The sequence below is a fragment of the Takifugu rubripes genome, unplaced genomic scaffold, assembly GCF_901000725.2.
Source record: "Takifugu rubripes unplaced genomic scaffold, fTakRub1.2, whole genome shotgun sequence".
In the NCBI taxonomy this organism is placed as follows: domain Eukaryota; kingdom Metazoa; phylum Chordata; class Actinopteri; order Tetraodontiformes; family Tetraodontidae; genus Takifugu; species Takifugu rubripes.
The window spans coordinates 14,186-41,788 of record NW_021821640.1 but is presented as its reverse complement, the minus strand read 5'-3'; the positions used below and the strand labels follow the sequence as shown (position 1 = coordinate 41,788).

General features: G+C 53.3%; 2 protein-coding genes across 7 annotated transcripts; both read right to left on the bottom strand.

The window, feature by feature from the left end:
• Positions 1-247: 247 nt before the first annotated feature.
• Positions 248-18,366, bottom strand: LOC101061913 (period circadian protein homolog 2-like). Of its 5 annotated transcripts, none has more exons than XM_029832327.1 (24): positions 18,207-18,366; positions 14,258-14,837; positions 9,158-9,250; positions 8,359-8,513; positions 7,988-8,109; positions 7,721-7,922; positions 7,516-7,567; positions 6,996-7,138; positions 6,834-6,912; positions 6,630-6,736; positions 6,358-6,511; positions 6,168-6,279; positions 5,898-6,041; positions 5,726-5,813; positions 5,470-5,650; positions 5,261-5,385; positions 4,844-5,044; positions 4,379-4,654; positions 3,297-4,198; positions 2,866-2,973; positions 2,278-2,488; positions 1,962-2,169; positions 1,426-1,576; positions 248-1,328 (listed from the first exon to the last, which is right to left on the bottom strand). In XM_029832327.1, exons 2-24 carry the CDS (start codon positions 14,734-14,736, stop codon positions 1,125-1,127), a joined length of 4,497 nt encoding a protein of 1,498 aa, XP_029688187.1. In that variant the 5' UTR covers positions 14,737-14,837; positions 18,207-18,366; the 3' UTR covers positions 248-1,124. The 5 variants fall into 5 exon arrangements, with proteins under 5 accessions (XP_029688187.1, XP_029688188.1, XP_029688190.1 ...); XM_029832328.1 differs by having other exon boundaries at positions 5,470-5,647; XM_029832330.1 differs by having other exon boundaries at positions 9,158-9,235.
• A 903-nt stretch (positions 18,367-19,269) lies between these two features.
• Positions 19,270-26,790, bottom strand: LOC101061687 (solute carrier family 12 member 9-like). 2 transcript variants are annotated; one of them, XM_011619493.2, is made up of 14 exons: positions 26,483-26,790; positions 26,231-26,366; positions 25,979-26,116; positions 25,798-25,892; positions 25,495-25,696; positions 25,318-25,425; positions 25,100-25,211; positions 24,854-25,011; positions 24,297-24,379; positions 23,865-23,989; positions 23,595-23,787; positions 23,358-23,532; positions 21,374-21,520; positions 19,270-19,709 (listed from the first exon to the last, which is right to left on the bottom strand). In XM_011619493.2, exons 2-13 carry the CDS (start codon positions 26,247-26,249, stop codon positions 21,375-21,377), a joined length of 1,554 nt encoding a protein of 517 aa, XP_011617795.2. In that variant the 5' UTR covers positions 26,250-26,366; positions 26,483-26,790; the 3' UTR covers positions 19,270-19,709; position 21,374. The 2 variants fall into 2 exon arrangements, with proteins under 2 accessions (XP_011617795.2, XP_003978243.2); XM_003978194.3 differs by lacking the exons at positions 19,270-19,709; positions 21,374-21,520 and adding an exon at positions 22,181-23,273 and having other exon boundaries at positions 26,483-26,779.
• Positions 26,791-27,603: the final 813 nt, after the last annotated feature.

Sequence of the window (27,603 nt, the reverse complement as noted above, 5' to 3'; positions counted from 1 at the left end):
GGGGGAAGGGGGGGGGGGTTGTTGCCCTGGTTGAGGTGTGAAGGCGGGGGTGGGGGTGGGGGAGGGACGAGGACAGGGCCGCTTTGATCTGGCCGGGCTGCAGCCCACAGTGGAGGCGATCCCGACCGATCCCGGGGAGCCGAGGCTGTGATGAGGGCGTGTGATCCTCTTCGTTCGTGGAGCTTCAGTTCACTCACAGAAACAGACATTTCATAAGATCCCACAGGAATAAAGGCAAAATCACCAAAATCTGGAACATTTTATTACAGAAAAATAAACCAATTACAACAGAAAATCCACCATTTAAATCTAAAAAAAAAAATCACTTTAGGGGAAAGAAACTAAAAATCAAAGGTGCATTGTGAGAATCTTCTGCTCAAAGATCCGAGTCAGGATTGTGGTGATGCTGAGAACTTCCAAGTCCTCCATCGTCCCTGCGACAGTGTGCAAGACCTTCACCTCTGACCTCTGACCTCTGACGTGGCCACATGTGCTGCAACTGGCACTTTCACCTGAGACGCCACCATTCGTCTTCACCCTCACCGAGTGATGATGATGATGATGATGATGCACGATAAACACACATTCTTGGTCCTGCCCACAGCCCATTTTCCTTTTCAGCTCCAAAAAAAGAGGCAAAATCCCCGTACAACAACGGACAAACCAAATATTCGCACTTGCGTGGAAATATAAATAAAAAGAAGAATCTGTAAAACCACAGAGACGAAGACGGAGCAGCAGAAGTGGCAGCGCGGCACAAAGCCGTCGGGCCGCTGATTAAAAATAGCTTATGATTTGCATCAGATTGGGTTTTTCTCAGTGCAGTTTAGAATCATTTCATAGTGTTCCACCTCGCCCAGGCCTCCTAACGACAGGGGAGGAGCAACAGAGGTCCAACGGCAGCCTGTTGTGGGACGTCTACTGTCCTCCTGGTCCTCCTGGGTCTGCGGAGCTCCTGTGGGGCTCCCGCAGGAGCTCCGCCTCTGCCGGTGCAGCAGGACAGTGAGCAAAGAGGCGTTCTCACCGAGCCCGCCATCAGTAAAAAGTGACGAAGACGAGGAGCGTGCGGAGCAGCCGGCCCCGGATGTGACGCCGGCGGCGCCGTTCTCTGAGGCTTCAGTGGTTTATTGCCTTGCTGCTTGTGTCTGTGTGTTGGAGGCAGCAGATGTGACGTGGCAGGAAATGACAGCAGCGTTGGTGGGATCCTCTCCGGGCCTCCGCTGGCAGCCGCTGCTCCACGTCTCCGCATCCAGGGTGTCCAGGTCTGGCTGATTCTCCGCCACCTCAGTCACCGCCGCCTCCAAGCTTCCATCGCAGCAGGAACAGCCCTGGACAGCCCAGAAGGCACGTGGTATGAAGGTTTCCATGGTATGAAGGTTTCCATGGTATGAAGGAGTCCATTTAAAAAGAAGGGACTCAGTCTACCTTGTTGTTAATCGCCTCGGGCAGAACTCCCTTCTTGATCCAGGAATGGACCTCCACCAGCTCCTTCTTCTGCTGTTCTGAGAAACATGGCTGGTTCTTCTGCAGCTGCACCAGCTTGTCTCTGTCCTCTTTCAGCATTCTCTGGATGTCCCTGCAGATCCAGACAGGCACATTCTAAGGTCACATGTCGGCATTTAAACCATGAGCACAAACGTATGTATCTAGCCATTAAATCGTGGGCTTATGGAGCAGCGGAAAGCTCCTGAGCACCAAGTTGCTAAAACAACTTTCTAGTTTGGTGTTTTTCAGTGTGGAGCCTACAGTGCTGGGTAGCTAGTTTCTCATCATTCCACACACCAGGACGACTACACCCGAGTGCCATCTAGCGGTGACACAACACAACTGCAGACTCACGTTCTTAAAAGTCAAAAACATGAGAAACTCTTGATGACTTTGGCTTGTTATCAGAAGTAGATGAGCCCACTGTCAGAAAAGCTAAGTTGCTTAACCACGTGCAGGCCCACTGTGCGACTCACCGTGAGGGCAGCTGATAGGTCATCATTAACTTTTCATCTGTGTTGGCCGAGGGCAGCCACAGAGGGTCCTGCAGTGCATACGTGATGGACTGTCGGCTCTGATCCATCTCCACGGCTCTTCCCTCGCTGCTGCTCAAGTGACTGGTGACCTTCTGGCTGTTCTGGGATGAGTCCACGCTGCCAAAGTAGCTGCTACTGTTGTTGCTTCCTGAAGGATATGAGAAGCTGCTGCCATCATTCTGGTGGACGGACTCACCCAAGAGGCACATTTCTACTAAAACTCGTGTTTGGAGTGAGAAGGTAAAAGCTCCTGAACCTGTTCGACTGCCAGAGGTTCCACTGGCTGATTCTCTGCTCTTGGATGTTCCGCTGTTGGAGGTTCCACTGGCTGACGTTCCACAGCCGTTGGACCCCGAGCCCATCGATCCCGAGGTGGCCGAACAAGAATCCTCGTGGAGAATAATGTCCAACATGTCGCTGGACAGAGTGTTGATGTCACTGTTGTTCCCGTCGCCGCGCGAACTCGCCTGTGGGAACACAAACATTAACGAGGTTCCATTAACACAGTCAATGGAAAGAACACGGGATCGGACGCGGGAATGTGCTGCTGCGAGGAGCTGGGCGCCGTGCGCGCCCATCGTGACCATGACCAGCAACAACATGTTATCATTAGCTTGGTGCTGTGGTGGGGAGCGTCTAAAAGGGAACATTCCTGCCACGGCCATGGAGACACCTGAGCAAACACCCGGTTTAGCAGAATGATTAGCACTGCTATACAACTAAGATGGGCGGCGTTAAACACAGCTGTCTAGAGCAGAATTCAGAAGGAAAATGAGTGAAACAGTTAGAAGTGACATATGGAATCATGAGGAATGGGTTTGGAGAGGTCCGATGATTCGCCTACCTCTTTTCTCAGCAATGAGAACACTTTATCCCAAGACAAATGCTCACAGACACAGGACGTGTCCTCGCAATACAAGGGTCCTGGTGGACCAAGGAGACTGAGAGATGGCTATAGGGTGTAAGGGATAATAACATCATGTGTTAACACCCCAGGCCACACATCACTGGACGAGTCCAGACTAAACAAAGCATAGGCAAGATAAGCAACAAAAACGGCTGCAGCTGAACAGTTGATAATGTGGGGAATCGGGGGCCGATGGCGTGGGACCCCGAACAGCCAAGGGGGGCCAAGTTGGGCTGACCCGAACATCAGCCTCAGAGAGTTCAAACCAACCGAATTGCTCAGGGAGGACTTCACATTCTACAGCCTTTCTAAATATGAAAGTTAAAAGTAATGGTGATATTTGCAGGGAGGGGGGGGGGCGTGGTTACCTGCTTTGGCTCCCTGTCGTTGGCCTGGATACCGCCTGCTCCTTTCTCCCTCTCGGCCATGCTAGTCCCTTGTCCTCCAGGAGGGAGCGCTGTGCTGTCCTGCCTGTCCACAGACAGCTCCAGCTCCAGGAGGTTGAGGGGGGAGCTGCAGCTGGAGTGGAAGATGGGCGGAGATGTTGGGCCTCCACATCCTCCATACTGTGGCGTGGTGGAGCGAGACTGGCCCTCCGCGGGGGCCTTCGGCGTTTCCGTGGATGGTGGGAAGCAGACGGACGGGGTCAGGAAGCTGGCTTGAGATGGGAAATGGTGCTGGGAGCTGAAGGGGTTCTGGACACTCAGCGGAGGCGCAGCCGAGAATGAAAACTGGCCCAAGAAGGCATTCGGAGAAAAGGGATGCATCTGGGCGGGGAAGCCAGGGGCGTCTGGGGGGTGGTAGACCGGCGGTGGGGGGGCCATCCTGCTGGCCAGAGGAGGATACAGGTAGTCAGGCAGCACTAAAGCAACAATCGGCGTGAGCATGGGGGGGGGGAATGGAGCTGGCTGGATGGACGAAGGGCCTGCGGGGGTCTGAGAGGCCTGGTTGTTGCTGCTGCAGCCCAGCAAGGTAGCGTCTGTGGCGGGAGCTGCAGAACCGGTGCTGGGGTACACCTGCAGGGGGAATCCTTGAATCACGGAGGGGTAGGCCAGGGGGAAGGCGGACTGGGAGGTGTCAGAAGCAGAGCACGAGGTGACATTGAGACCCTGGTTCAGACGAGGCAGCTGCTGCTGTTGTCTGCATTGGGATGCCGTGCTGTCCGAGGACTCCATCTGCTTGGCTCGCTTCGACTTTGTCTTCTTAAGTCTGGTTCCGCGCCGGCCGGTGGGTCTGGACCCCGGCTTGCAGGAGCCAGCGGTGGGAGCAGCTGGGGGTGAAAAGGAATATCGATACCAGGTCATAGTCACTGTGATGACATCAGCATCCTTGGAAAGAGAACTGCATCGGTGCTTACAGAACCATGTGACTGGAGGACTGAAACTAGAAGCACGGTAACCTTGGCAACCTCTGGCTATCGTTGCTAGTTGTGACCGTTCCTCAGACCTACCGTTACTGTTGATCTGTTCCCGCTGCCTCTCCAGGTACATGGATACCGGAGAGCAGTTGGCCTTGAGGGAGGACAGTCCACGCAGCTTCCTGAAGCGGTACAGGAAGGCCTGTTCCTCCTTCTGCGTGTGGGCGGCCAGAACCTGCTTGGTCAGTCCCAGCTTCTTGTAGGCCTCCCTCTCCTGGCTGGGAGGCGATACGGCCAAAGGAGGAGGAGCGCAGGAGCTCTGGCCAGATTCCATCGTCTCTCCCGTTCCTGGTGTGTCCTCTATGATCTCTGTGTGGATGAAGGGTTACGTGTTGTTAAGGGGTTGTCCCGTCTCCGCTCCGAGTCTAGAACTGCAAACAGAACCTGTCCTGGCTCAGACACCAGCTGCCCATTAGCTGAAAGGCTGCAGCTTTATCAGCTGGATGAACAATAAGAGCAACAAGAGAAGAAATCGGGTTTTTCTCCACCACAATGTACCTGAATCTGGTTGAGGTTTCTTGTCACCAACATGCACTATTGTGCTACTGTAGCTACACTGGCTGGTTATGGAGACCACACTTTCCGGTTTGTTAGGGACAGGAAGAGGCAGTGAGGTCCCCACTACCGCTGCGTCACCGGACTTTTTGTCTGGAACGTCCAAAGGTAAGAGACCAGACTGGTCCTTCGGCATGGCGGGTGCTGCCAAAGAGAACACACAAGAGATTGTGGTGCTAGAGTAGTCGCTCCAGTGGCCCTGGGTTAGCTGTCAGGACCCTGCGGCAGGTCAAAGGGTTCTTCAGCAAGATGCTGAGCACCAAGGTCCTGCAGCTGAGTTTGTCCCTGAACTGTATCGTGAGATGAGCTGATACTAAGTAACTGTGGCGTTGGTGGGGGGAGCAGAGGGGGGGAACGCACCTGCTGACACCTGCACCTGACCGGAGCCTTTCTGTTTGCAGTCATCCGAGTTAGAAGACGTGGTGTTCGAGGAAGACCGGCACCTCCTCTTCATGCTGATGGGAACACTGCAGCTCTCCAAGTACCTGAGAACCAGCACACCACAACGATGAGTGGAGCTGCTCCCAACAACAGGAGGACCTCCTCCTGAAGCTTTAGCGTCACATCACCTGACAACACTGTCCAGACAGCTGATCTGCTGGTAGGAGTAGATGGTTTGCTCGTTGAAGGTCATCTCCTGGAAAGAGGAGGGCCTGCTCTCCTCCACGGCGGCCCCGGGCTCCCTGGGGTTTAGGAGAGCTGCCGAGTCTTTGGGCCGCACCACTGCAGGACTCCTCTCTGCCGCCTCTACTGGGGGGGGGCAGAGGTTAGAACATGGAGGCGTCTCAGCGACGGCACCCTGGTGCTGTTCTGAGCTGATCTTACTGCTGTTCTTCTTGTTGTCTGCCTTGTTTGCCTGCTGCTCTTGGTTCTTCTGAAGATGAACTCCCTTACAGATTTCCTGAAAGGTGCGCTGGGAAACAGTGAGAGAAGAATCCCACGTTCAGAGAACGGAGTTTTTCAATCAATAGTGACACCACGTGGATCCATCACTTACAGGTCTGCTCTTGCTGCACGTTTCCTCCTCCTGCTCCGGCATCTTGTCGCCGCAGCAGTTGTCCTCACTCGAGGAGGTCATGCTGAAGATGTGGTCGGTTCTGGGGAGGCTGCTGTAGCCGCTGGACCCGCTGGTGTGAACTGGCTGATCACAGAAGAAAGAGGGAGCGCTTAAACTCCTGAATGTCACTCGGGCGCTCCTCGTTTGCTCCTCAGACTCCCGCCATCGCTGCCGTTGCCCCCCCCCCCACTATGATCCCCATGTGCTCACCTGCAGGAGCAGCCGGTGGATCTGCTCAGTGACCTCCTGAATGTCGGAGTCCACCGTCTTCACCTCGGCAGCAGAGGTCGGGGCCACAAAAACATCTTCATTCACGGGGCCCCTGATTGATAAAAAAGGTTTCTGTGTTGGGAGGTGGCTCGTTTGTCAGACTAGACCAGATTTCATCTCCAACACTCACATACGAACTTTGTGCCTCCCAATAACAAAGGAGACCTTGCGGCTCCACGGGTTGACAAAACTGGACCAGCTGGTGTCGAGTATGATGTATTCTCCGTTCCGTGCGCAGAAGCGGATGGATGAGTGGTCGAAGGGTTGGCCGGCGTAGTGGAGGACTGTGGAGGAAACAGTTCAAGGAGGGTCAGGACGCGGGTCAGGACGCGGGTCAGGACGCGGGTCAGGACGCGGGTCAGGACGCGGGTCGCGCTGGGGGCAGAGGTTATGGTCACTCACTCTTTCGGTGGATCCCCAACATGACGGGTCGGTCGTTGGGATGCAGGTGAAGGAGAACGGGTGTGCCGATCAGGTCCTGGGGGAGATACCCGAGGAGAGGAACCGCCCTGAAGGGAACCAGTAACGGGGACAAACACTTTGTTAGTTCTCTCCACGTCCCCGTTTGGCTAAGTATGGAAAAGCCTGTAGCAGAGCGCGGCTAACCTCTCATCCACATCCTGAAACACACAACTTGGAGTGTGGGTGGTGGTGAAGATGCGCTTGTCGGTCGGAATTCTGGGGGCTGGTAGAAAAGACAAGATTTTTTTTAGCTTCATCCTTTATATATTTGCAGGCTGTTTTTTTTTTGCAGGTTTTTATTTTTACCATCATAACCGGAGTGAACTCGTTCGGCCAACAGGAGGCAGCAGAACTGGTCTTCAGCGTGGACGGTGTCTTGGACTTTCATCAGGTAGGGCGTCATGCGGAAGGGATAATACTGCAGGTCCCCCCGGCACTCCTTACCACCACTGGGAATTCAAGTTAAAAACAACTTGACTCAAACTGCACAAGTTTGTGTGATTTTACCCTTTTCCAGCTCACCACGAGGGGGCGCTACTGCCCTTCTCTTCCCGAGAGGAAGCCGATTCAATATTGTGCAGATTTCTGTCTTGTTGGTTTTTTATTCATCTCAATCGATTGTTTAATGTATCTGGAGTAGATAGCTAATTTTACAGCGCGCGTCAGCGGGGCTGCTTTTGTGTATAACAGAGAGCTGGAAAAGGTGTCAGATGAATGGGAAGAGAATGATGTCACAGGCTCATTCATAATCACAAAGAGTGGAAAAGAAAGCATGAATAGAGACTATAAACAGGTGGCAGATGGTCCCCCACCGAACAACACCCACCTGATACGGCAGAAGAAGGACTTCTCCTGCACGCAGTCGGACGGTGACGACTCTGAAACAGGAAAACGAAATGTTTGAATTCAAAAGCTCCGCAATCCTGCCCGGCGGGAGCAAACGGGGGCTTGGCTCCGGCTGAATTAACCCCATCAAAAATCAGGTCGACACTGGTGAACTCAAGCAGATGAGCAGTGAGAGCAGCACCTACCTGCTCCGGTGGACATGCTCCAGGAGGGCAGCCGGTAGGGCGTGGTGAAGCTGTAGAACACGCTGACATCCTGCGGCGCCAGGAACTCCACGAACTTGGTGTTCTTGAAGACGTCTCTTCTGCAGTTGAGTATGGACGCGGCCTGGTCGGAGATGTACACGATCCTGCCTGTGCTGAGGGACACGGCCACCGCAAAGATGTCCTGCAGACACAGACGCTTCAGCAACTGTGCCGGGGCGCGTGAACGCAAGGAGGGACGCAGCTCACGTTGTTCTTGAGGGTGTATTCCGAAGTGATGCTGTCGATCTCTTCTATCGTGTAGGAGGACACGTCCAGGCCCGAAGGATGGCTGTCGTTGATGCGCTGCAGCTGGAAATACTCCTCATTAGCTGGAGGAACAGGAAGAAGATTCTCACCCACAGCAATAATGTAAAACAAGGGCCTGGTGTTCTCCTGAGAACATTAAACTTCACTGACATGATCAAGCAACATTAGCAAGTAAACGCCTCCTTTCAACAGGAAGGAACCTTGAGCAGGACCAGCTCATACGCCCCCCCCCCACTGGGAGTCACAAACACGACCAGTTAGGACAGGCAACAAAGGCCAGAATAGAGCAGACTGAAAAGGCAACACTTTACCTTCCACCTGTTTCACGCAGCGCAGCGCGTACTTCAGGGTGCTCAGGGTGCTGGACTTGTAGCCGTGTCTCTTCTCAGCGGGCAGGTGGAGCTTCAGCTCTTTCAGAGTTTTAATCACCTCCTTCTGGGTCTTGGCTTTGGCCGACTCTTCACTGCTGTGAGAGGCAAAGTGGCAAGTCAGGACAATGGGAAGGTGCATCGGGCATGGCGACCGTGTGAAGTGTTGCTTTAGAAAGGTGCGAGCGGGTGGGCCAGAGGCCTGCTGACGCCACCATGATGTCTCTAAACGAGAGCGCTGAACATCACGGAGAGCAAAGAGAAAAGTCTGTTTATGGCCTCACTTTGCTCACAAATGTACGTCACCCTGCCCCACACACTCTGCCAGCTCATCTCCGCCACATGCGCTTCCTGTTTGACAGGAAGTACCCGCGTGCCATGCTCAATCACAGGACAGCAGAGTCCAGCTGGACGGCTGAGGGATGTCAGGTGTCCACAGGAAGGAGACGTTTGTCCCGCCGAGGACCCGCCCCTTTCTTTCGCCATCATCGGCTTAGCTGCGTAAACGCACGGCGTGTGCGTCTCTTTGGTGACTCCTGCGGCGGCAGATGGCCGGCGGCGTGTGGAGCGTTGGCGAGCGCTTGCTCATTGTTGCGAACAGAGCAGCCGAGTGTGTCAGAGACAGTCGCACCATTTTACCACATGTCTAATGTATAGTTCTGCCCCAGTAGTGAGCAGAGAGAGAGAGAAAGGTCCCTTAATATGATTCAGGAGTGTTTGAGACGTGGGTTTTTGTTCTCACCTGCAGCCGCTGGTGGACGGGTTGTCCTGCTCGGAGCTCAGCAGGCTGAAGGCGTTGGAGCTGCTGGGAGGAGACGGGCTGTGGGAGTCGGAGCTGTAGGACACAAAAAGGTTAAAATGGCATCAAAATCAGAGACGAATGGGGTTCGTTGTGATGCTGCTGCTGCTGCTGCTGCTGCTGCTGCTGCTGCTGCTGCTGCTGCTGCTGCTGCTACTGATGCTGCTGCTGCTGCTGCTGCTGCTGCTACTGCTGCTGCTGCTGCTGCTACTGATGCTGCTGCTGCTGCTGCTGCTGCTACTGATGCTGCTGCTGCTGCTGCTGCTGCTGCTACTGATGCTGCTGCTACTGATGCTGCTGCTACTGATGCTGCTGCTGCTGCTACTGATGCTGCTGCTGCTGCTGCTGCTGCTGCTACTGATGCTGCTGCTGCTGCTGCTACTGCTGCTGCTGCTGCTGCTACTGATGCTGCTGCTGCTGCTGCTGCTGCTACTGATGCTGCTGCTGCTGCTGCTGCTGCTGCTGCTACTGATGCTGCTGCTACTGATGCTGCTGCTACTGATGCTGCTGCTGCTGCTACTGATGCTGCTGCTGCTGCTACTGATGCTGCTACTGCTGCTGCTGCTGTTGCTGCTGCTGTTGCTGCTACTGCTGCTGCTGCTGCTGCTGCTACTGATGTTGCTACTGCTGCTGCTGTTGCTGCTGCTGTTGCTGCTACTGTTGCTGCTGCTGTTGCTGCTACTGCTGCTGCTGCTGCTGCTACTGATGTTGCTACTGCTGCTGCTGCTGCTGTTGCTGCTGCTGTTGCTGCTACTGCTGCTGCTGCTGCTACTGATGCTGCTGCTGCTGCTGCTACTGATGCTGCTGCTGCTGTGCTGCTGCTGCTACTGATGCTGCTACTGCTGCTGCTGCTGTGCTGCTGCTGCTGCTGCTACTGATGCTGCTGCTGCTGCTGCTGTGCTGCTGCTGCTACTGATGCTGCTACTGCTGCTGCTGCTGCTGCTGCTGCTGCTGTGCTGCTGCTGCTGCTGCTACTGCTGCTGCTGCTGCTGCTGCTGCTGCTGCTGCTGCTACTGCTGCTGCTGCTGCTGCTGCTGCTGCTGCTGCTGCTGCTGCTACTGCTGCTGCTGCTACTGATGCTGCTACTGCTGCTGCTGCTGCTGCTGCTACTGCTGCTGCTGCTACTGATGCTGCTACTGCTGTTGCTGCTGCTGTTGCTACTGCTGCTGCTGCTACTGATGCTGCTACTGCTGTTGCTGCTGCTGTTGCTGCTACTGCTGCTGCTGCTGCTGCTGCTACTGCTGCTACTGCTGCTGCTGCTGCTGCTGCTACTGCTGCTGCTGCTGCTGCTGCTGTGCTGCTGTACCACTGATATTAGCCAACACTCTTCCAGCCCTTCTCCTATTTCAGGGCTCTGTACAACTTTGTTACCTGCTCCAGGTGAGTTTAAATTGGACCTCTGTGCAGCAGCTGTGACACTGACTCACTTCTACTACATCCCAGTGACTATTTATAACCTGCTTATCAGGTTAAGAACAGAAACACCTTCACAATGAGCCTCTACCGGGGCTGTTCTACCAAACTTAACCCGCAGCCTCCAAGAATAGCGCCGACGGTCCCAGTTAGCCCTGCTTAAGCCTGAGTCGTGGGGAAAGGTCCTGGCCTTCCGGGGTGAGGGGGAGGAGCTTCTCTTTCCAAGGAGCTTTCTGAATGCTGCGTGACCTCTTGACCCAGGTGCACCTGTGCAATCAGGTTACCTGCACAATCCTGGTAGGTGTAGCTCCCCCTCACGTTAAGAGCAACTCTGAGTTTAAAAGCTATAAAAGGGAAACCGAACTTTTTATAGGCAGTTTAGGTGGCTTTAATTAGCACACGCTACCAAAAATAAACCACTCAGTCCAAACAGGCGTCTAATTCAGGAGAGCTGCTGGGTACAAGGTCCGATCGGGACTTCAAGTCCTCCAGTTCTCCATCTCAACACGAGAACTGTGAAGACGAGAACGAACGAAGACGAGAACGAAGACGAGCTGCATTGGGAGTTCATTTGGAGATGTTTGTCAGTGTTCGCGCATGTTTTGTCTCGTCCCTCAAACACAATGCTCAGACTCAGGTCTGGACCAGCTGGGTCTTCAGAACCTTTGGTCTGGACAGGTTGGAAGGTGACCTGGTTTAAGTTCTTACAGCAGCGACGCACAACTGGCTGTCAGTGGTTGTGTTTTCTGTCCTGTATGGGGTGAGAACCTCCTGTAGGTGCTCACAGAGCCACAGGTTCTGATGACCCGGATGACTGGGACACCTTGTTGTTGGGGGTTTGTGTGTCCAGAGCCCGAGGAACAAAACTGTTCAATCCAAACCAGCAACATCTGTGTCAGATCTCAGAGGTAGAAATGAGGCACAGAAGGAGAGGCGGGACGCAACAGGGAGGAAAATGTGGCGCCGCTCGCTCCTCCCAGGAACAAACAAACAAAAACACAGCGTCGCTGCGGCAACAACAACCAGTGGGAAAGTTTGGCCCGTCCCGCAAGGCAGTGAGTGGGAGGGAGAGCGAGGGAGGGAGGGAGGAAGTGAGGGAGGGAGGGAGGGAGGGAGGGAGGAGGGAGAGAGAGGGAGAGCAAGGGAGGGAGGAAGGAAGTGAGGGAGGGAGGGAGGAGTGAGAGAGAGGGAGAGCAAGGGAGGGGAGGAAGTGAGGGAGGGAGGGAGGGAGAGAGGAAGTGAGGGAGTGAGAGAGGGAGTGAGAGAGAGGGAGAGCAAGGGAGGGAGGAAGTGAGGAAAGGAGGAGGGAGGGAGGGAGGGAGGGAGGGAGGGAGAGAGAGGAAGTGAGGGAGGGAGAGAGGAGTGAGAGAGAGGGAGAGCAAGGGAGGGAGGAAGTGAGGAAAGGAGGGAGGGAGGGAGGGAGGGAGAGAGGGAGTGAGAGAGGAGTGAGAGAGAGGGAGGGGGGAGTGAGTGGAGGGAGGAGTGAGAGAGAGGGAGAGCAAGGGGAGGGAGGAAGTGAGGAAAGGAGGGAGGGAGGGAGAGAGGGAGGGAGGGGAGGGAGGGAGGAGTGAGAGAGAGGGAGAGCAAGGGAGTGAGGAAAGGAGGGAGGGAGGGAGGGAGGGAGGGAGGAGTGAGAGAGAGGGAGAGCAAGGGAGGGAGGAAGTGAGGGAGGGAGGGAGGGAGGGAGGGAGGAAGTGAGGGAGGGAGGAGTCAGAGAGAGGGAGAGCAAGGGAGGGAGGAAGTGAGGAAAGGAGGGAGGGAGGGAGGAAGTGAGGGAGGGAGAGAGGGAGAGAGGAGCCCTCCATCCATCTATCTATTATCCACCCTCATGCTATATATATACATATACATACATATACAGTATATATATATACATATATATATATATATATATATATATATATATATATATACTGTATATATATATATACAGTATATATATATATACAGTATATATATATATATATATACTGTATATATATATATATATACTGTATATATATATATATATACTGTATATATATATATACTATATATATATACAGTATATTCTCCTCAGGACGGCTGAAAGCAGCTTTATTCTTATTCATCCGTATTTTCACTCCCTCAGATTCATAACTGGGCTCTTTAGTTATTGTTTAGTGCTCTTAAGCACCTGATTTCTTTCCTTCCTTCCTTCCTTCCTTCCTTCCTTCCTTCATTCCTTCCTTCCTTCATCCCTTCCTTCCTTCCTTCCTTCATCCCTTCCTTCCTTCATCCCTTCCTTCCTTCATTTATTCATTTCTTCCTTACTTCTTTCTTCCTTCCTTCCTTCCTTCATCCCTTCCTTCCTTCCTTCCTTCCTTCCTTCATTTATTCCTTCCTTCTTTCTTCCTTCCTTCCTTCCTTCCTTCATTTCTTCCTTCCTTCCTTCATCCCTTCCTTCCTTCCTTCCTTCCCTTCCTTCCTTCATCCCTTCCTTCCTTCCTTCCTTCATCCCTTCCTTCCTTCATCCCTTCCTTCCTTCCTTCCTTCATTTCTTCCTTCCTTTCTTCCTTCCTTCCTTCCTTCATTTCTTCCTTCCTTCCTTCCTTCCTTCCTTCCTTCATTTATTCCTTCTTCCTTCCTTCCTTCCTTCCTTCCTTCCTTCATTTATTCCTTTCTTCCTTTCCTTCCTTCCTTCCTTCCTTCATTTATTCCTTTCTTCCTTCCTTCCTTTCTTTCTTCCTTCCTTCCTTCCTTCCTTCCTTCCTTCCTTCCTTCATCCCTTCCTTCCTTCCTTCCTTCATCCCTTCCTTCCTTCATCCCTTCCTTCCTTCCTTCATTTATTCCTTTCTTCCTTCCTTTCTTTCTCCCTTCCTTCATTTATTCCTTCATTTATTCCTTCATCCTTCCTTCCTTCATCCCTTCCTTCCTTCCTTCCTTCCTTCATCCCTTCCTTCCTTCCTTCCTTCCTTCATCCCTTCCTTCCTTCCTTCCTTCCTTCATTTATTCCTTTCTTCCTTCCTTCATCCCTTCCTTCCTTCCTTCCTTTCTTTCTTCCTTCCTTCCTTCTTCCTTCCTTCATTCTTCCTTCCTTCCTTCCTTCCTTCCTTCCTTCCTTTATTCCTTTCTTTCCTTCCTTCCTTCCTTCCTTCCTTCATCCCTTCCTTCCTTCCTTCCTTTCTTTCTTCCTTCCTTCCTTCCTTTCCTTCATTTCTTCCTTCCTTCCTTCCTTCCTTCCTTCATTTATTCCTTTCTTCCTTCCTTACTTCCTTCATTTCTTCCTTCCTTCCTTCCTTTCTTCCTTCCTTCCTTCCTTCCTTCATTTATTCCTTTCTTCCTTCCTTCCTTCCTTCCTTCCTTCCTTTCTTCCTTCCTTCCTTCCTTCCTTCATTTATTCCTTTCTTCCTTCCTTCCTTCCTTCCTTCCTTCATTTATTCCTTTCTTCCTTCCTTCATCCCTTCCTTCCTTCCTTCCTTTCTTTCTTCCTTCCTTCCTTCCTTCCTTCCTTCCTTCCTTCCTTCCTTCCTTCATTTCTTCCTTCCTTCCTTCCTTCCTTCCTTCCTTCCTTCATTTATTCCTTTCTTCCTTTCTTCCTTCCTTCCTTCCTTCCTTCCTTCCTTCCTTCCTTCCTTCCTTCCTTCCTTCCTTCCTCCGTGACCACCTCACCTCTTGTTGCTTCCAGAGGACTCCAGCAGCGCCGAGTCTTTGCTGTTGCCGTTGGAGCTGCTCACCGACTCGTGTCCGTTGCTCTCGTTGCCGTGGCTCTCGTTGCCGTGGCTCTCGTTGCCGTGGCTCTCGTTGCCGTGGCTCTCGTTGCTGTGCGATTCGGTTCCGCTGCCACTGGACCCGCTGCTCTTCATCTCCACTTCGTCTTCTGTGAGCGCCCGGGAGCGGCCGGTCTTACGGTGGGTGTGGGGCGACGCAGGGGGGTCCTGGCCGCTGCTGTCGCTGCCCTCCGACTGGAGGCCCAGGTGGGGCCCAGCTTGGCTGTAGCCGCCCATGTGGTGCAGCGGGCCCACGGCGCTGCGGCCGGACCCCCCCCGAGGCAACGCGCTGCAGGAGGTGGCCCCTCTGCACCCCGAGGCCTCCCCTTCATCCTCCAGGACTGTGAAGAGAAACGGCTTGGAGTCTGAATGTTCTGACATGAGGAGAGGTGCTGCCCTGAGCTGGTCCAGGTCCGTTCAGAAGAGGAAACCACAGTTACCCCATGTCCTAACGGGGGGCGGTGCAGGTGAAGCAGGTGGATCTGGAGAGAAAAGAACAGATTGGTGTGGTTGTATGGCACACACACACACACACACACACACACACACACACACACGCACGCACACACACACACACACACACACACACACACACACGCACACGCACACACACACACACACTCAGACAGATGCCATTTTGAGAGGTCAGATTGTTCAGACCGACGGTCCTCAAAGGCCAGAGCGTCTGTCGCTGCAGGGCTTGACCTCTGACCTCTGAAGAGCCCTGCTGGTGCCCCTCTGATGTAGCCTGTAAATGCTACCTGCTGCAGACACCGTGGCCTTTCAGAACATTGGGTCGCCACCATGTGAGCCCCCCAACCGTTTCAAAGCCCCGTCCACCCTGGGAATCATGGGATTGGGTTCTGTTCATGGCGGGGGGGCGACAGCCGCGGGTCGCCGGCCTGGTTTCCGGACGTTTGTCTCGCTGCGCTGTGCCAAAGTGCAGCCCTCAAAGAATGACAGGCATAAACCGTCGCCAGTGGAAACCACGGAGACGGGGCCGATCATTCCTGGGAACGATCTGGTCTTTGGGTTCAGGCACGTGCAGGATAACCCTAACCCTAACCTAACCTAACCCTAACCCTAACCCTAAACCCTAAACCCTAACCTAACCCTAACCCTCTAACCCTAACCCTAACCTAACCTAGCCCTAACCTAACCCTAACCCTAACCCTAACTCTAACCCTAACCTAACCTAACCTAACCCTAACCCTAACCCTAACTCTAACCCTAACCCTCTAACCTAACCCTAACCTAACCCTAGCCCTAACCCTAACCCTAACTCTAACCCTAACCTAACCTAACCCTAACCCTAACCCCTAAACCTAACCCTAACCCTAACCCTAACTCTAACCTAACCTAAACCCTAACCCTAACCTAAACCCTAACCCTAACCTAAACCCTAACCTAACCCTAACCCTAACCCCCTAACCCTAACCCTAACCTAACCCTAACCCTCTAACCCTAACCTAACCCTAACCTAACCCTAACCCTAACCCTAACCCAACCCTAACCCTAACCTAACCCTAACCCTAACCTAACCCTAACCCTAACCTAACCCTAACCCTAACTCTAACCCTAACCTAACCTAACCCCTAACCAACCCTAACCCTACCTAACCCTAACCCTAACCCTAACCTAACCCTAACCTAACCTAACCCTAACCTAACCCTAACCTAACCCTAACCCTCTAACCACCCTAACCCTAACCTAACCCTAACCTAACCCTAACCTAACCCTAAACCCAACCCTAACCCTAACCTAACCTAACCCTAACCTAACCTAAACCTAACCCTAACCCTAACTCTAACCCTAACCTAACCCTAACCTAACCCTAACCCTAACCTAACCCTAACCCTAACCTAACCCTAACCCTCTAACCCTAACCTAACCCTAACCCTAACCCTAACCCAACCCTAACCCTAACCTAACCCTAACCCTAACCCTCTAACCCTAACCCTAACCCTCTAACCCTAACCTAACCCTAACCCTAACCTAACCCTAACCTAACCCTAACTCTAACCCTAACCCTAACCCTAACTCTAACCCTAACCTAACCCTAACCCTAACCCTAACTCTAACCCTAACCCTAACCTAACCCTAACCCTAACCTAACCTAACCCTAACCCTAACCCTAACCCTAACCCAACCCTAACCCTCTAACCCTAACCCTAACCTAACCTAACCCTAACCAGGAAAGTAGAACCAACCGGAGGAACCTGCACCATGTGTGAAGAACCTGTGCTGACAGGCCAACCCTGCTCAGGCGACTCACGCAGACGCTGCGTCAGCCTGGAATCACCCGGGGTTGTTTAACCACGACGTGGTGACGCAGCAGGCTTCTCTAAACAGCGTTGCCATGACCTCACCCCACCCGCACCCTAACGTAGGTAATGAAACGTTCCAGCGTGGCGGCGCCCTGAGCTTAACTGCCCTGCTCTGACGTCAGCAGCGTTCTTTTATGGGCCGTCTGTGTCACTGTGCCAAACCAACCGAGTAAAGAACCTGACCCGAATGGCACCGTTGTCTGGGTGCCAGGGACTAGGGGTGCAGCCTGCAGACACTGGCGGTTTCCTAGGGGCTTATTATTGTTTACATTTGATAATACCCGGAGCAGATCTTCCCAAATTACGATCAAAAGCCTTTTGTGATCAAAGCTCATCAGTCAAACTCGTCCCTGACGCAGCAGCAGCAGCACAGCGGTGAAGCCCCAGCGGCGCTGTGACCATGCCACCCTCACTCCATGTTTACGGTCGGTCTCCATGGAGACGCGCAGCTCGTCAGAGGCTGAGCTCATCTGGAGCCGCGCTTCCGTCGCCGTCGGGCTTCTCATCTTTAGTTAGTGGGAAGGTTTCAAACTCCGGCACAAAAAGACAGCCTGTTACCAGGGCACCGCCGTAGTCATGGCGACGTTTCGGTGTTTCGGATCTGGACCCAATTAAGTTCAACAAAAGGTTTGAAGCTGCGCAGAGGCTCGTTGCTGTTAATCCCCAGGAATGGACGACCCGCGTGAAGTCTGCTGGACTTTCCAGAGTCCTCCCAATACTCCAGCTTCCAGGTGCGCGGACAGCACAACCGTGCTCGTTTCCTGACCCCCGTCTTCATCATCGCGTCACCAGGGCAGCACCTGTCAGGACAGGCTGAGCTGGGCTCCACGTTGTTGGAGGACGGGAATCATGACACCAATGACGCAGTTCAGGTCCGCCGGATCGCGACGCCACCACATGTGGAGCATCCAAAAATCCCAAAGTCGTATCTTGTAGCTGCGTCATTATTTGGCACCACGTGGTTTAATATGTGAGCGTAAAGTGGCTGACATCCTCATTTAGACACCAGTCAACTTTGAAATGTGTCGTTACCCATTTCTGACGCGTCTCTCGCCACAAAAGCTGCAACAAACACGCGTTTAAATCTGCGTCTGCGGGTGACAAAGATCCCGCTGGAGATTTGGTTGCTGCGCAGCCACTCGGGCCATGTGCCGCCGCAGCGCGCTCTTTATGTAAGGCTCGCGACGGACTCCTCATGTGACTCCGAGGCTCCGGAGCGCCTCTGACATCTCCCTCAGCCCCGATGCGTCGCCGCACGGTTCGAGAAAGAAAAACGCTCATTACGTAACACGAACTTCTACGAGGCGCAAGTTGGACAAGAGAAGGTTCTCCACCAGGACAGGTTAGGGTTCGGTTCCGGGCAGTGACCTCTAATCACCAGGCTGGACCCTCGCATTGACAGTTATGCAACTTTGACTTCATCACTTTGACGCTTCACTTTGACAAACATCGTCATGAAACAGTATCTGCGCTGCCCTCTGAGCACACGCGCACCGTGCGTAAAGAAAGTGAAAGTGCACCAACCTGACAGGACCTCGATCCCTTTCCAGGCCAGATCTCCGGGGAAGAGTCTAGTTTCGGAGTGTTTGGTACGGCTGGGTCCAAACTACGAGCACCGGCACCGACACACGCCTTCTTTGTCCGTGCAGGGCGTCAGACACCGGCTCTCTCCGCGTCCCCAGCTCTGCCTGTGACCTTATTCCAAACTCCTCCCTTAGCTCCGCCCCTCGCCTCACGTCCATTGGTCAATAGATACGTCCATCACAAATGCTAACCAATAGGTGCATTGTACTTCGGGGAAAAGGGTGACGACACAGCCGCTCGGCCCTGTGATTGGTCGCTGCTGTTGTCAGTCCCTTTACATAAGGTTGACGCCGCTTTCACGTGGAAACCACGTTCACGGCCGGCGTGTAAGACGGGAGAGCAAATCAGTAGGAGGCAGCCGCCGGTGAATGAGCCCGTGCGGATGGTTGGTTAACAGCGGCTCAGTGAGTGAGCCCGACCGCTGTTATCTAAACGGTTATACAAGCTGAGGGAAATGTGATGGAGCCCGAATAAACGTGGATTTGTGAGGGGTCGTACGTCTAATTAGGTCCTTATTTGTGGCGAATATCACAGGCGCACTGAAGGACAAACAGGTTTTACGGATAAAAATGAATAAAGAGGGGGAAAAAATAAAAAATAACGGAGAAAAGTCCAGAAAAGTCCTGATTTTATTTAAACTCTGACTGAACGTGACATTTCTTCCGAATAAGACTGTGAAACATTTCTGCACGGATGTAAAAATCTTCATAAATATGAAATAAATGTCCAAAGAAATGTGTTTGTATGTTAGACAAAAACTGTAAAATACAATTCATTTGAAATAATGCATGTATTAATGACGTATCGCGCGCGCGCGCACACACACACACGCACACGCACACACACGCACACACACAACAGATCCTAGAATTAAATGTGGAACCATCTCAGCCACGATGCTGCCAGCAACGGTCAACGATATTGTCCAACTATTAGAACCGTGTGTGGACAGAACCGAACCGTTCTGCAGGTCCTCTTGGGCCGGTATCCGGGATGACCTGATATTCATCTCGCCTTTAACCACCTCCAATCCCCAGTAAACAACGCGCTTTTTAACACATTTCACGTCGACCTGTATTCACGCATCGCTGAGTTGGTGCGACGCGGCTTCGCCATCTGCTCGGCTTGAATAATTTTATCCTCCCGATTATTTATATCGACATAAAGTGACGTTTTGTAGCTTCCTACGGCCCAACTCGGAGGCCATTTTCCTGAGGTCCTCAGCAGTATATGGGGCTGCAGATGGAAGGGAGGAGACAGAAGGGAGGCAGCAGCAGATGGTGCAGAGCTAGCATGTCTTGGTGCTGCTGCCTGGTGCCTCTGTGTCACGCCGACCGGTGCCAAGGGGAAAGGTGCACGGCCAGCATGAGCGGTCCCGGCGGGGCGCCCAACACCATGTTTACGTCCATGATATCTGCCGCGTGCAACACCTACTGGGTCGATCTGCATAAAGATAGGCAGATATAAATATCCTGGGTATAAATACCCACAGTCTGTGGTTATGTTGTTCCATGGCAACATTTGCTGATCAATGACCCACTAAATACTCCACCCAGACAGAGAACAGCCCCCCTCATGCTGGGAACCCCCCACAGCCACAGTAAATCAGCTCTCAGAAGCCCTGGTGGGGCGGCTGCAAGAGGAAAGGGGAAAACGTTCATTTTCAGCAGGTGTTCCAGGTGTTCCAGGTGTTCCAGGTGTTCCAGGCCCTTGGCTTTGATCTCTGGAACCTTGTCACCTGCGCTTCCTCGGCCCGTTTTCAACATTTCCTGGAATCCGTTCAGAACTTCTCGACTTCTTTCGCTAAAAGCAGCCAAACAGACGGCGGCTGTCACATGACCTCCTGCCCTGTCACATGACCTCCAGCCCTGTCACATGACCTCCAGCCCTGCAGCGGTCAGGATGGAACGAGGCTCGTCTTTGCTTCCACGCCGCTGCGACCGCCATTGTCCTAGATAATATTCATGAGGATTATTTTTGGCCCACAAACACAAAGATGCAACTGAGCGTTTGTGTGCGACTCCGGTGTGAAAACGCCTCCAGGGAATGTGGAATGTTCCTGGCGGCGTGCCGGTAGAGAGACCATGTAAAGGACGCCGGAGGTGCGTCTTCGTCACAGAAGTCTGATCACATGTTTCACCACCACCAGGAAAACAAGAGAAAGAAAAGAGTCGGCAGGTGGAGGTGGAATCTGGTGGCTGAGCCACTGGAACGGCTTCAGCCGCTGACCCTAATGACCTTAGAGCACATCCACCCAGACACACCTGAAGGTCACCAGTCTTTGATTCTGTGAAGGACCTGAGTGTGTGTGTGTGTGTGTGTGTGTGTGTGTGTGTGTGTGTGTGTGTGTGTGTGTGTGTGTGTGTGTGTGTGTAGCGACCTCCCCTCTCTGACGGCTCTGATAAAGATCTGGGTCCATGTGCATGTGACGGGCCTCCTTTGATGACTCTTCAGCTCATCTAGTAACAGATTTCCCACATTTGTACTGTGGAATCATGGGTAAAACCCCTTTTTACTGTCATTTTAGCTTCCTACTTTTCTGCATATTGTGGGTGTGAACCCCTCCACTCCCGAATGATTGGCCTTTTGTGGGGCTTCTATATTGCCTTCTTGGGTAACGAGTCCACTAGCGTTCCAGCTGGGGGGGGGGGGGGGGTGAAGAATTCTCCATATTTGGCTTTTCCTCGTTTTGGCCGCGTCCACCAAACTGACGAGCAGACAGAAGCAGCTCCGGCTCCTCCGCCTGAAGTGGGCGTTCGCGCATCACGGTCGACAAAGACGCGTTTCCTGCATCACAGCCCGTCACGCGGCAGTGATTCAGCTGCCCCCCCCCCTTCATGGATGAGGAGGGGATCACCCTGGCACCCACGCCTGCTGGCTGGATCTATCTTTCTATCCTGTCAGCAACTCAATGTAGCTGGTGTAGGAGGTGTCCTGGGTGGCCCGTTGGCCGGGCCCGGTGGGAGCAAGAGGGGCCTCACTTGCATGGTGGTCTGAATTGGGCTGGGCTGGCCCCCCCGTTGCCCCCCCCCGGGAGAACACACTCCCTCCCACACGCCGTTTGTCAGGGACATGGGGACAGATGTCTCTACTCACGCCTCTCTCACCTCACAGGTATTTTCTCCCTCGCCTCCAGAGCCAGCCCGCGCCACCAACCGAAGCAGCTGAGCCCGACTGAAGAGGTTCTGGTGCTGGGATGGACAGCAGCTCGCTTCTGTGCAGCAGGAAGAACATCTGGCTCCTTGGGGGACAGCCTGGAATACACAAAATCAGCATCTCTGTGTTCATTTGACATTTATGTTCTGGTCCTGATCAAAGTCCAGAGTTCTGGTCAGATGCGCCGCTTCGGTTCTGCGATGGCCCAGATATGAGCCTCAGTGCTGGACCCTCGCAGCCAAATTATTAATTATTACACAAAAGATGCTGAATCATGGCCAGGTCTGCCATGATTCAGCATGATTTGGACCTCTAGTTATATGAAATTAGGATCTTTGTCCACAGTATCGTATTTAGTTTCAAGCAAAATCTTTTAAGAATCAGTTTGTTGCCGTTTCAGGCTTCGTCACCACTGGAACTGAAAGGGTTCCGATCCATTTGGATCCACAGGTGCAGTAAAAGGGATCGATGAAGGTTTCCATCGTTGTTCTTTGATGGGATCTCTCCTGGATGGTCGCCACGCTGCTCAACACAGGGCGTGAAGAGATCAGCCAGTTTAGGACGGACCCCTGATGTACCGACATGTTTAAATACACCCGTTAGGATCACTGTGTGTTATATGAGCAGGACCTTTGGACAGAACAAGAACCTTTGTTCATCAAAGAACAAACTCCGATTTAAAACTACCGGAGTCGCAACCAGTCGTGAAAGTGAGGATGTGTCGCCACCTGCAGGACAAAACCAGCAGAACACAAATGTAGGGAAATAAAACCATTTTATTTACTTTGATATGAAGAAAAACAGAGAATACGATTTTTCAGAAGTACGTTGTGACCACAGGGGTGATGCCATGAATGAGCAACGTTGGACCCAGGTCTCGACTCAACAGGTCCATGTGCTGCAAGTAGGCGGGGTAACGCCTGGTGTCTGCCGGTGGGCGTGGCAAATACAGGAAACGCACCGCAGGCTGCGGCGCGCCGTGTGTGCGGATGAGCGCGTTGACCGCACAGATGTATTCCTCAGTCAGCTGGTTGCTCGGGAACGGCGGCGTGCCGTCCTGGCGTCTGCCCTCGGCGCCGCCCCTCTCGGCTCCTCCCTGCCGTTGCCAGTGCAGAGTGACCACCTGGTCCCACGCCACGGTTTGCACCTGGGCCGAGATCCGGAGCTCCTTCAGCATCGCGCGCAGCTTCGCCTCCTCTTCCACCTTCAGGCTGCAGCCAGCCTCCACGCACAGAAAGAGGCGGAGCCTCGCCTGGCTCCAGGAGCGCGTCTCGCAGAGGACGCTGGCCAGCTGCAGCAGGAAGAGCGAGCACACGTCCACGTAACCACGCGGGTCCGGCCGGAGGAGATTCAGGGGCCACAAGTCTATGAAGGGTGCCGTCGCACAACGGCGACCCCCGACCTTCCGCCCCGCCCCCAAAACCTCCTCTCGGCTGAACTGATGAAAGTAACGGGCCAGGATTATGTTCTTCCCCATTTTTAAAGCGTCGGCGATCACCGACACGTATTCCTCCTCCTGCAGATCTTTGGACTCGCCGGCCACTCGCACCACAGGGAACGTGGGGGGGCGCTGCTCCTGGTCAGTGGCGGGACTCAGAGAAACGGAGTCACGGGCGGCGCAGATGATCAGCTTCCCTTCAAGCTGGTCCTGAGGGGCACAGTCGTCGTAAAATCCCAAGACTAGAGTGTTGGGCCTCATTGACCCAAAGCCTGTGACAAAAAGGAGGTTCTGAACTCCCCGTCTGACCGAATCGGCCAGCGTGAGATTCACAAAAGCCTTGATGTTGAGATGATCCACCAGAGACAACCAGGAGTCATGGCTGCTCTGCAGAGGGTCAGAGGGCATCCCATCTGCACAAGAACAAGCCCAAACAGAGACGTTCCTGTGATGTCACGTTTGGAGGAAGCCCGTCCCTCTAGTGCCACCCTTCTTACCCAGTAAACCCAGCGTTACGTGTCCCAGGACATAAAGGCCGCTCTTCTTCAGGTCATTGATGAAAGCCATCAGACCGGTGCAGCTGCGAGGATTTGCCACCATCAGCAACACCTGGAGCCTCCAGAACTTGACGTGATCCTTGCGTATGTCCAGCATCAGAAGGTACTTGCGTACCTAAGGAGAGCCACAGCTTAAGTGATTATTGCTGCAAATCTAATTGGTTCCAACGTGCGTACCTGATGGAAGATGAGGGCCTGGCTGATGTAGCCCCAGTTGCTGATGGGACCGAGGTACTGGATCAGCAACAAGAGCAGCAGCATAAACACTATACTGACAAAGGCGTAAATGGCGTTGACCAGGAACATCATGACCAGGCAACCTAGAATGCCCAGGGCGCAGGTGTGCCACGTGAAGCAACGGAACGATGGTCTGAGATTTTAAAAGGGAAAATGGTACTTAAAATAAAGAAAGGAAAGGTTTAGTCTCAATAACAACATGTCAGGTACCTGAAGTTCGGCGCAGAAGCCCATTCCAGAGCCAGACAGGCCAGATTGACAGCAGCATACACCAACAGGAAAAAGATGGTCACCACACTGGCGATGGTGTTCAATTTACCGGCGAACAGCACCGCCTGGTGGAGACACACGGTACTGCCCTTATGCGCCACATTTATTAATGGAAGTGTGTAAAAACCGTCCGCAGATGCGTCACATTGAGCAACAAAAGATGACTGTAGTTTTGATTCCTCAACTCTGGGCAACTCTAAACATCTTCAATGACATTGGTCAAGGAATTCTGAAAAAAATGCGTGACGCCAAGTCTAATGTCACTGCAGGGTCCCTCAGCTCCTACCTCATGCTACCGAGGAACAGGTCAAGCCAGAACTTAAGCCGACACGCCAGTGAACTGTCACCGGTCCGTACAACGAGCCGTCCTACCTGTGCAAGCATCCAGGAGATCAGCACGGACGCCCACGGGTTTCCACCGTGAGAAGTCCTCCTGGCCAGATCCAGGAGACCATCTACATAAAATCAAAAACACACTTTTCACACGGGTCATTTCTCACTCGGCCTTTCTGCAGATGGTCAAAAATGCTGACTCAGCACGATCGTCTGTAAAAACTGTTTAAATGTACATTAGATTCCATCCATCCATTCTCTAGCGCTTATCTGGGGTCGGGTCGCGGGGGCAGCAGCCTAAGGAGAGAAGCCCAGACTTCCCTCTCCCCAGCTACTTCTTCTAGCTCATCCAGAGGGATCCCCGGGCGTTCCCAGACCAGTCGAGAGACATAGTCTCTCCAACGTGTCCTGGGTCTTCCCGGGGGTCTCCTACCGGAGGGACATGCCCTGAACACCTCACCAGGGAGGCGTCCAGGGGGCATCCTAACTAGATGTCCGTACATTAGATTAAACCAGAAAAACCTAAATCAAGCACAGTTAATTAATTCATCTCTGACAGTAGAAAAGGTCCAGGGGAACATGGCTGCAAGACCCACCGAACAGGTTGTCTTTGGACAGCGCAAAGAGGATCCTGGAGGCTCCGATCAGGTTACTCATGGCAGCGGAGATGCTGGAGGAGTAAATGCCAACGTTCACCAGCGGCGGCCACACGTTGATGTCTCCCAGGAAGCTGTAGTCCCTTTGGAGGAGCTGACTGGCAACAGAAACAAGGTTCGAAACAGAGCGGCGCCGTTACAAGGCTGCAGCACTTTGACTCCAGCGTGTGTGCGTGCGTGTCTAACCGGTCACATGACCACGCCGCCAGCAGAGCCAGCAGATTGTACGCGATGAACGTTATAATGACGGCGGCCATCGTGCCCCTGGGGATGGAGTAGCTGGGGTTCTCCAGGTCACCTAAGAGCACACGTTAGCTTCATACGTTCCATCATGTGTTCACGCTAAAGCTTTTTAAGAGGTTCCAGGAGATAAAAGGCTGTAGAACATCTGTAGAACGTCTGACCCGACATGTTGGAGCCCGCCATGATTCCGGTGCAGCCGTTGAACATGACAGCGAAGACTGTGGCGAAGCTCATGAGGGCACCGGTGGTGTAGTCCACCGTGTAGCTGGCTGCAAGAAGAAACCCGATGAAAGGAGTGGGAATAATCCCAGGCAGCGTCGGGACGTGGTGTCACTCACGCATCAGGTTGCCCTCCAGGGTCAGGAGCCGAAAGCCGGAATAGTTGGCGGTTCCGTGGCCGGTGCCGTTCCAGACGGAGCTCTCTGGCAACGTCACCTCGAGCGGCGCCACCACGAAGAAACTCACAAAGACGGAAACCAGGACTGTGGTGACGATGATGAAGACAATGAAGGTGGCTTTGGCGTAGATGTGAGCGCCCACCTGGAGGGACAAGGCCGTTCAACTCACAACCACTGTGACCCCCCCCCCCCACAAATTTGGGTGTGTTGTTCATCATCAAAGTCATTTAAATGTGATCTGACCAGACAGACAATGAAGCAGAGGAAGAGCAGGGTGGTGCCGTAGAGCAGAGACCACCAGTATCCTGTAGGAAACACCTGATGGGCACCAGCAGCACCTGAGGGGCAGCAGAACCGCCAGAATTCAGAGAAAAGCACAACAGAACCGGTGTGATCAGGGTGGCCCCACCCAGCGTGATCTTACCTACTCGCACGCCAAAATCCGACACCACGGCTTCCACCACCCCCAGAATGTAGAGAGCACTGCTGCACACGTTGGCCAGGAAGAACATGATCCCAATGCTGCCGCCGAACTCCGGACCCAGGGCCCGGCTGATCATGTCTGGAGACCTGGGCTGAGGAGACACACCTAGACCCACGTGGCGAGGACCCGGAGGAGCCCGGAGGCCGGGTTCAGGACCGGACATGATCCATACAACTGGGATGGAAAGGATACAGTAGGCCCCCCCCAGCATCTAGAGCCCCGTTGGTGGAGATGGCACAGATGGAGAGCACGGTCATGGTGATGATGAAGTAAGCCACGAGGAACATGGCGGCGGACTGGTAGAGACCCGCCTGGCCAACCACGAATCCTGCACATTTGTGTGTTCTTTCATTAAAAAGGGTCAAATTCAGGCAGAAAACGCAACACTCATTTTTAATGGGGGGGTAAAAACACGCGTCTTCGTTGTAGGAATCCTCCACTCACCCACTCGGAGGAAGACAACCACGCTGAACATGGACAGTAACGTGGGGATGACCACGCCGACCAACACGCCGAGTTTCCGCGCGTGTTTGTCCTCCTGCGCGCGTCCTCGGCGCTGCCGCGGCGGGGGCGCATCCGCGGGCTCCGGCCCGGGGCCCGAGGTGAGGCGGTAATGCAGGAGAGGAGCCTTCTCCGACATGGCGAAGAGGAAGGAGACCCCGACGCGCCGCACCGACTCACCTGCTCCAGGTAACGCGGGTCTACGGAGTCTTATCGGCACCGCCACGTCACTTCCGGCGACATGTGCGACAAATTGCAGCAGAGCGCGACTGGAACAATGCGCTTAGAAAAAAACGACCTTTTCAAACGGAAACACGAGGGCAGCATTTAGGACATGGTCTGAACGTTGAGCTGGAACCCCGAGAGTAAAATTATGCCAAATATTGGCATCAATGTGTAAGAAAACCACACATTTAGCGTCTCTGAGGGGGGGGGTCGGGGCTAGTGAAATCCCCAGTGTGGTTGCTGAGTACTTGTGGTCATATCTTTAGTTTCCAAGTGTGTGATAAACCAGTGTGTGTGGGGGGGGGGGGGGGCACAGTGAGGGACCAAAGCTGAGCTGTGGGACCGCGGCGCTGCTGTGGAAATGAAAGAAATGTCCAAAGAAAGAGCTTCCTGTATAAAATGACACTTTATTGAACATTAGACTGAAAATGGGCTTGTCTTATAAAGTATGTACACATATTCAAAAGTGCAAAAAATCTGCAACAACATGAGGAAGAATTTAAAGTTAGACTTAAAGACCAAAGCTGTCTTTCTGCCACACGTCTGGTCGTCTTTGCTGGGGCCCGATAATCACCTGGGTTTTTGTTGGCTGCATCTTAAAAGTCTTTTCGCATCACTTTTCTTAAATAAAGGCAACAATTTGAGGGGAACTTCCTGGTCCCCTCCGACTGTGCTGGCAGATACATTTTCCCTTTATTGACCAGGAGCTATAATTATACCCATAAAAGGTCTCTGGACCACTGCCGTCAGATCTGTGTCACCTTCAAGGACATCTGTCCTTCAGTTCCACCATGAAACGCTCCAGTTTGCCCGAGATCAGCTGGTGGTAGCTGAGCAGG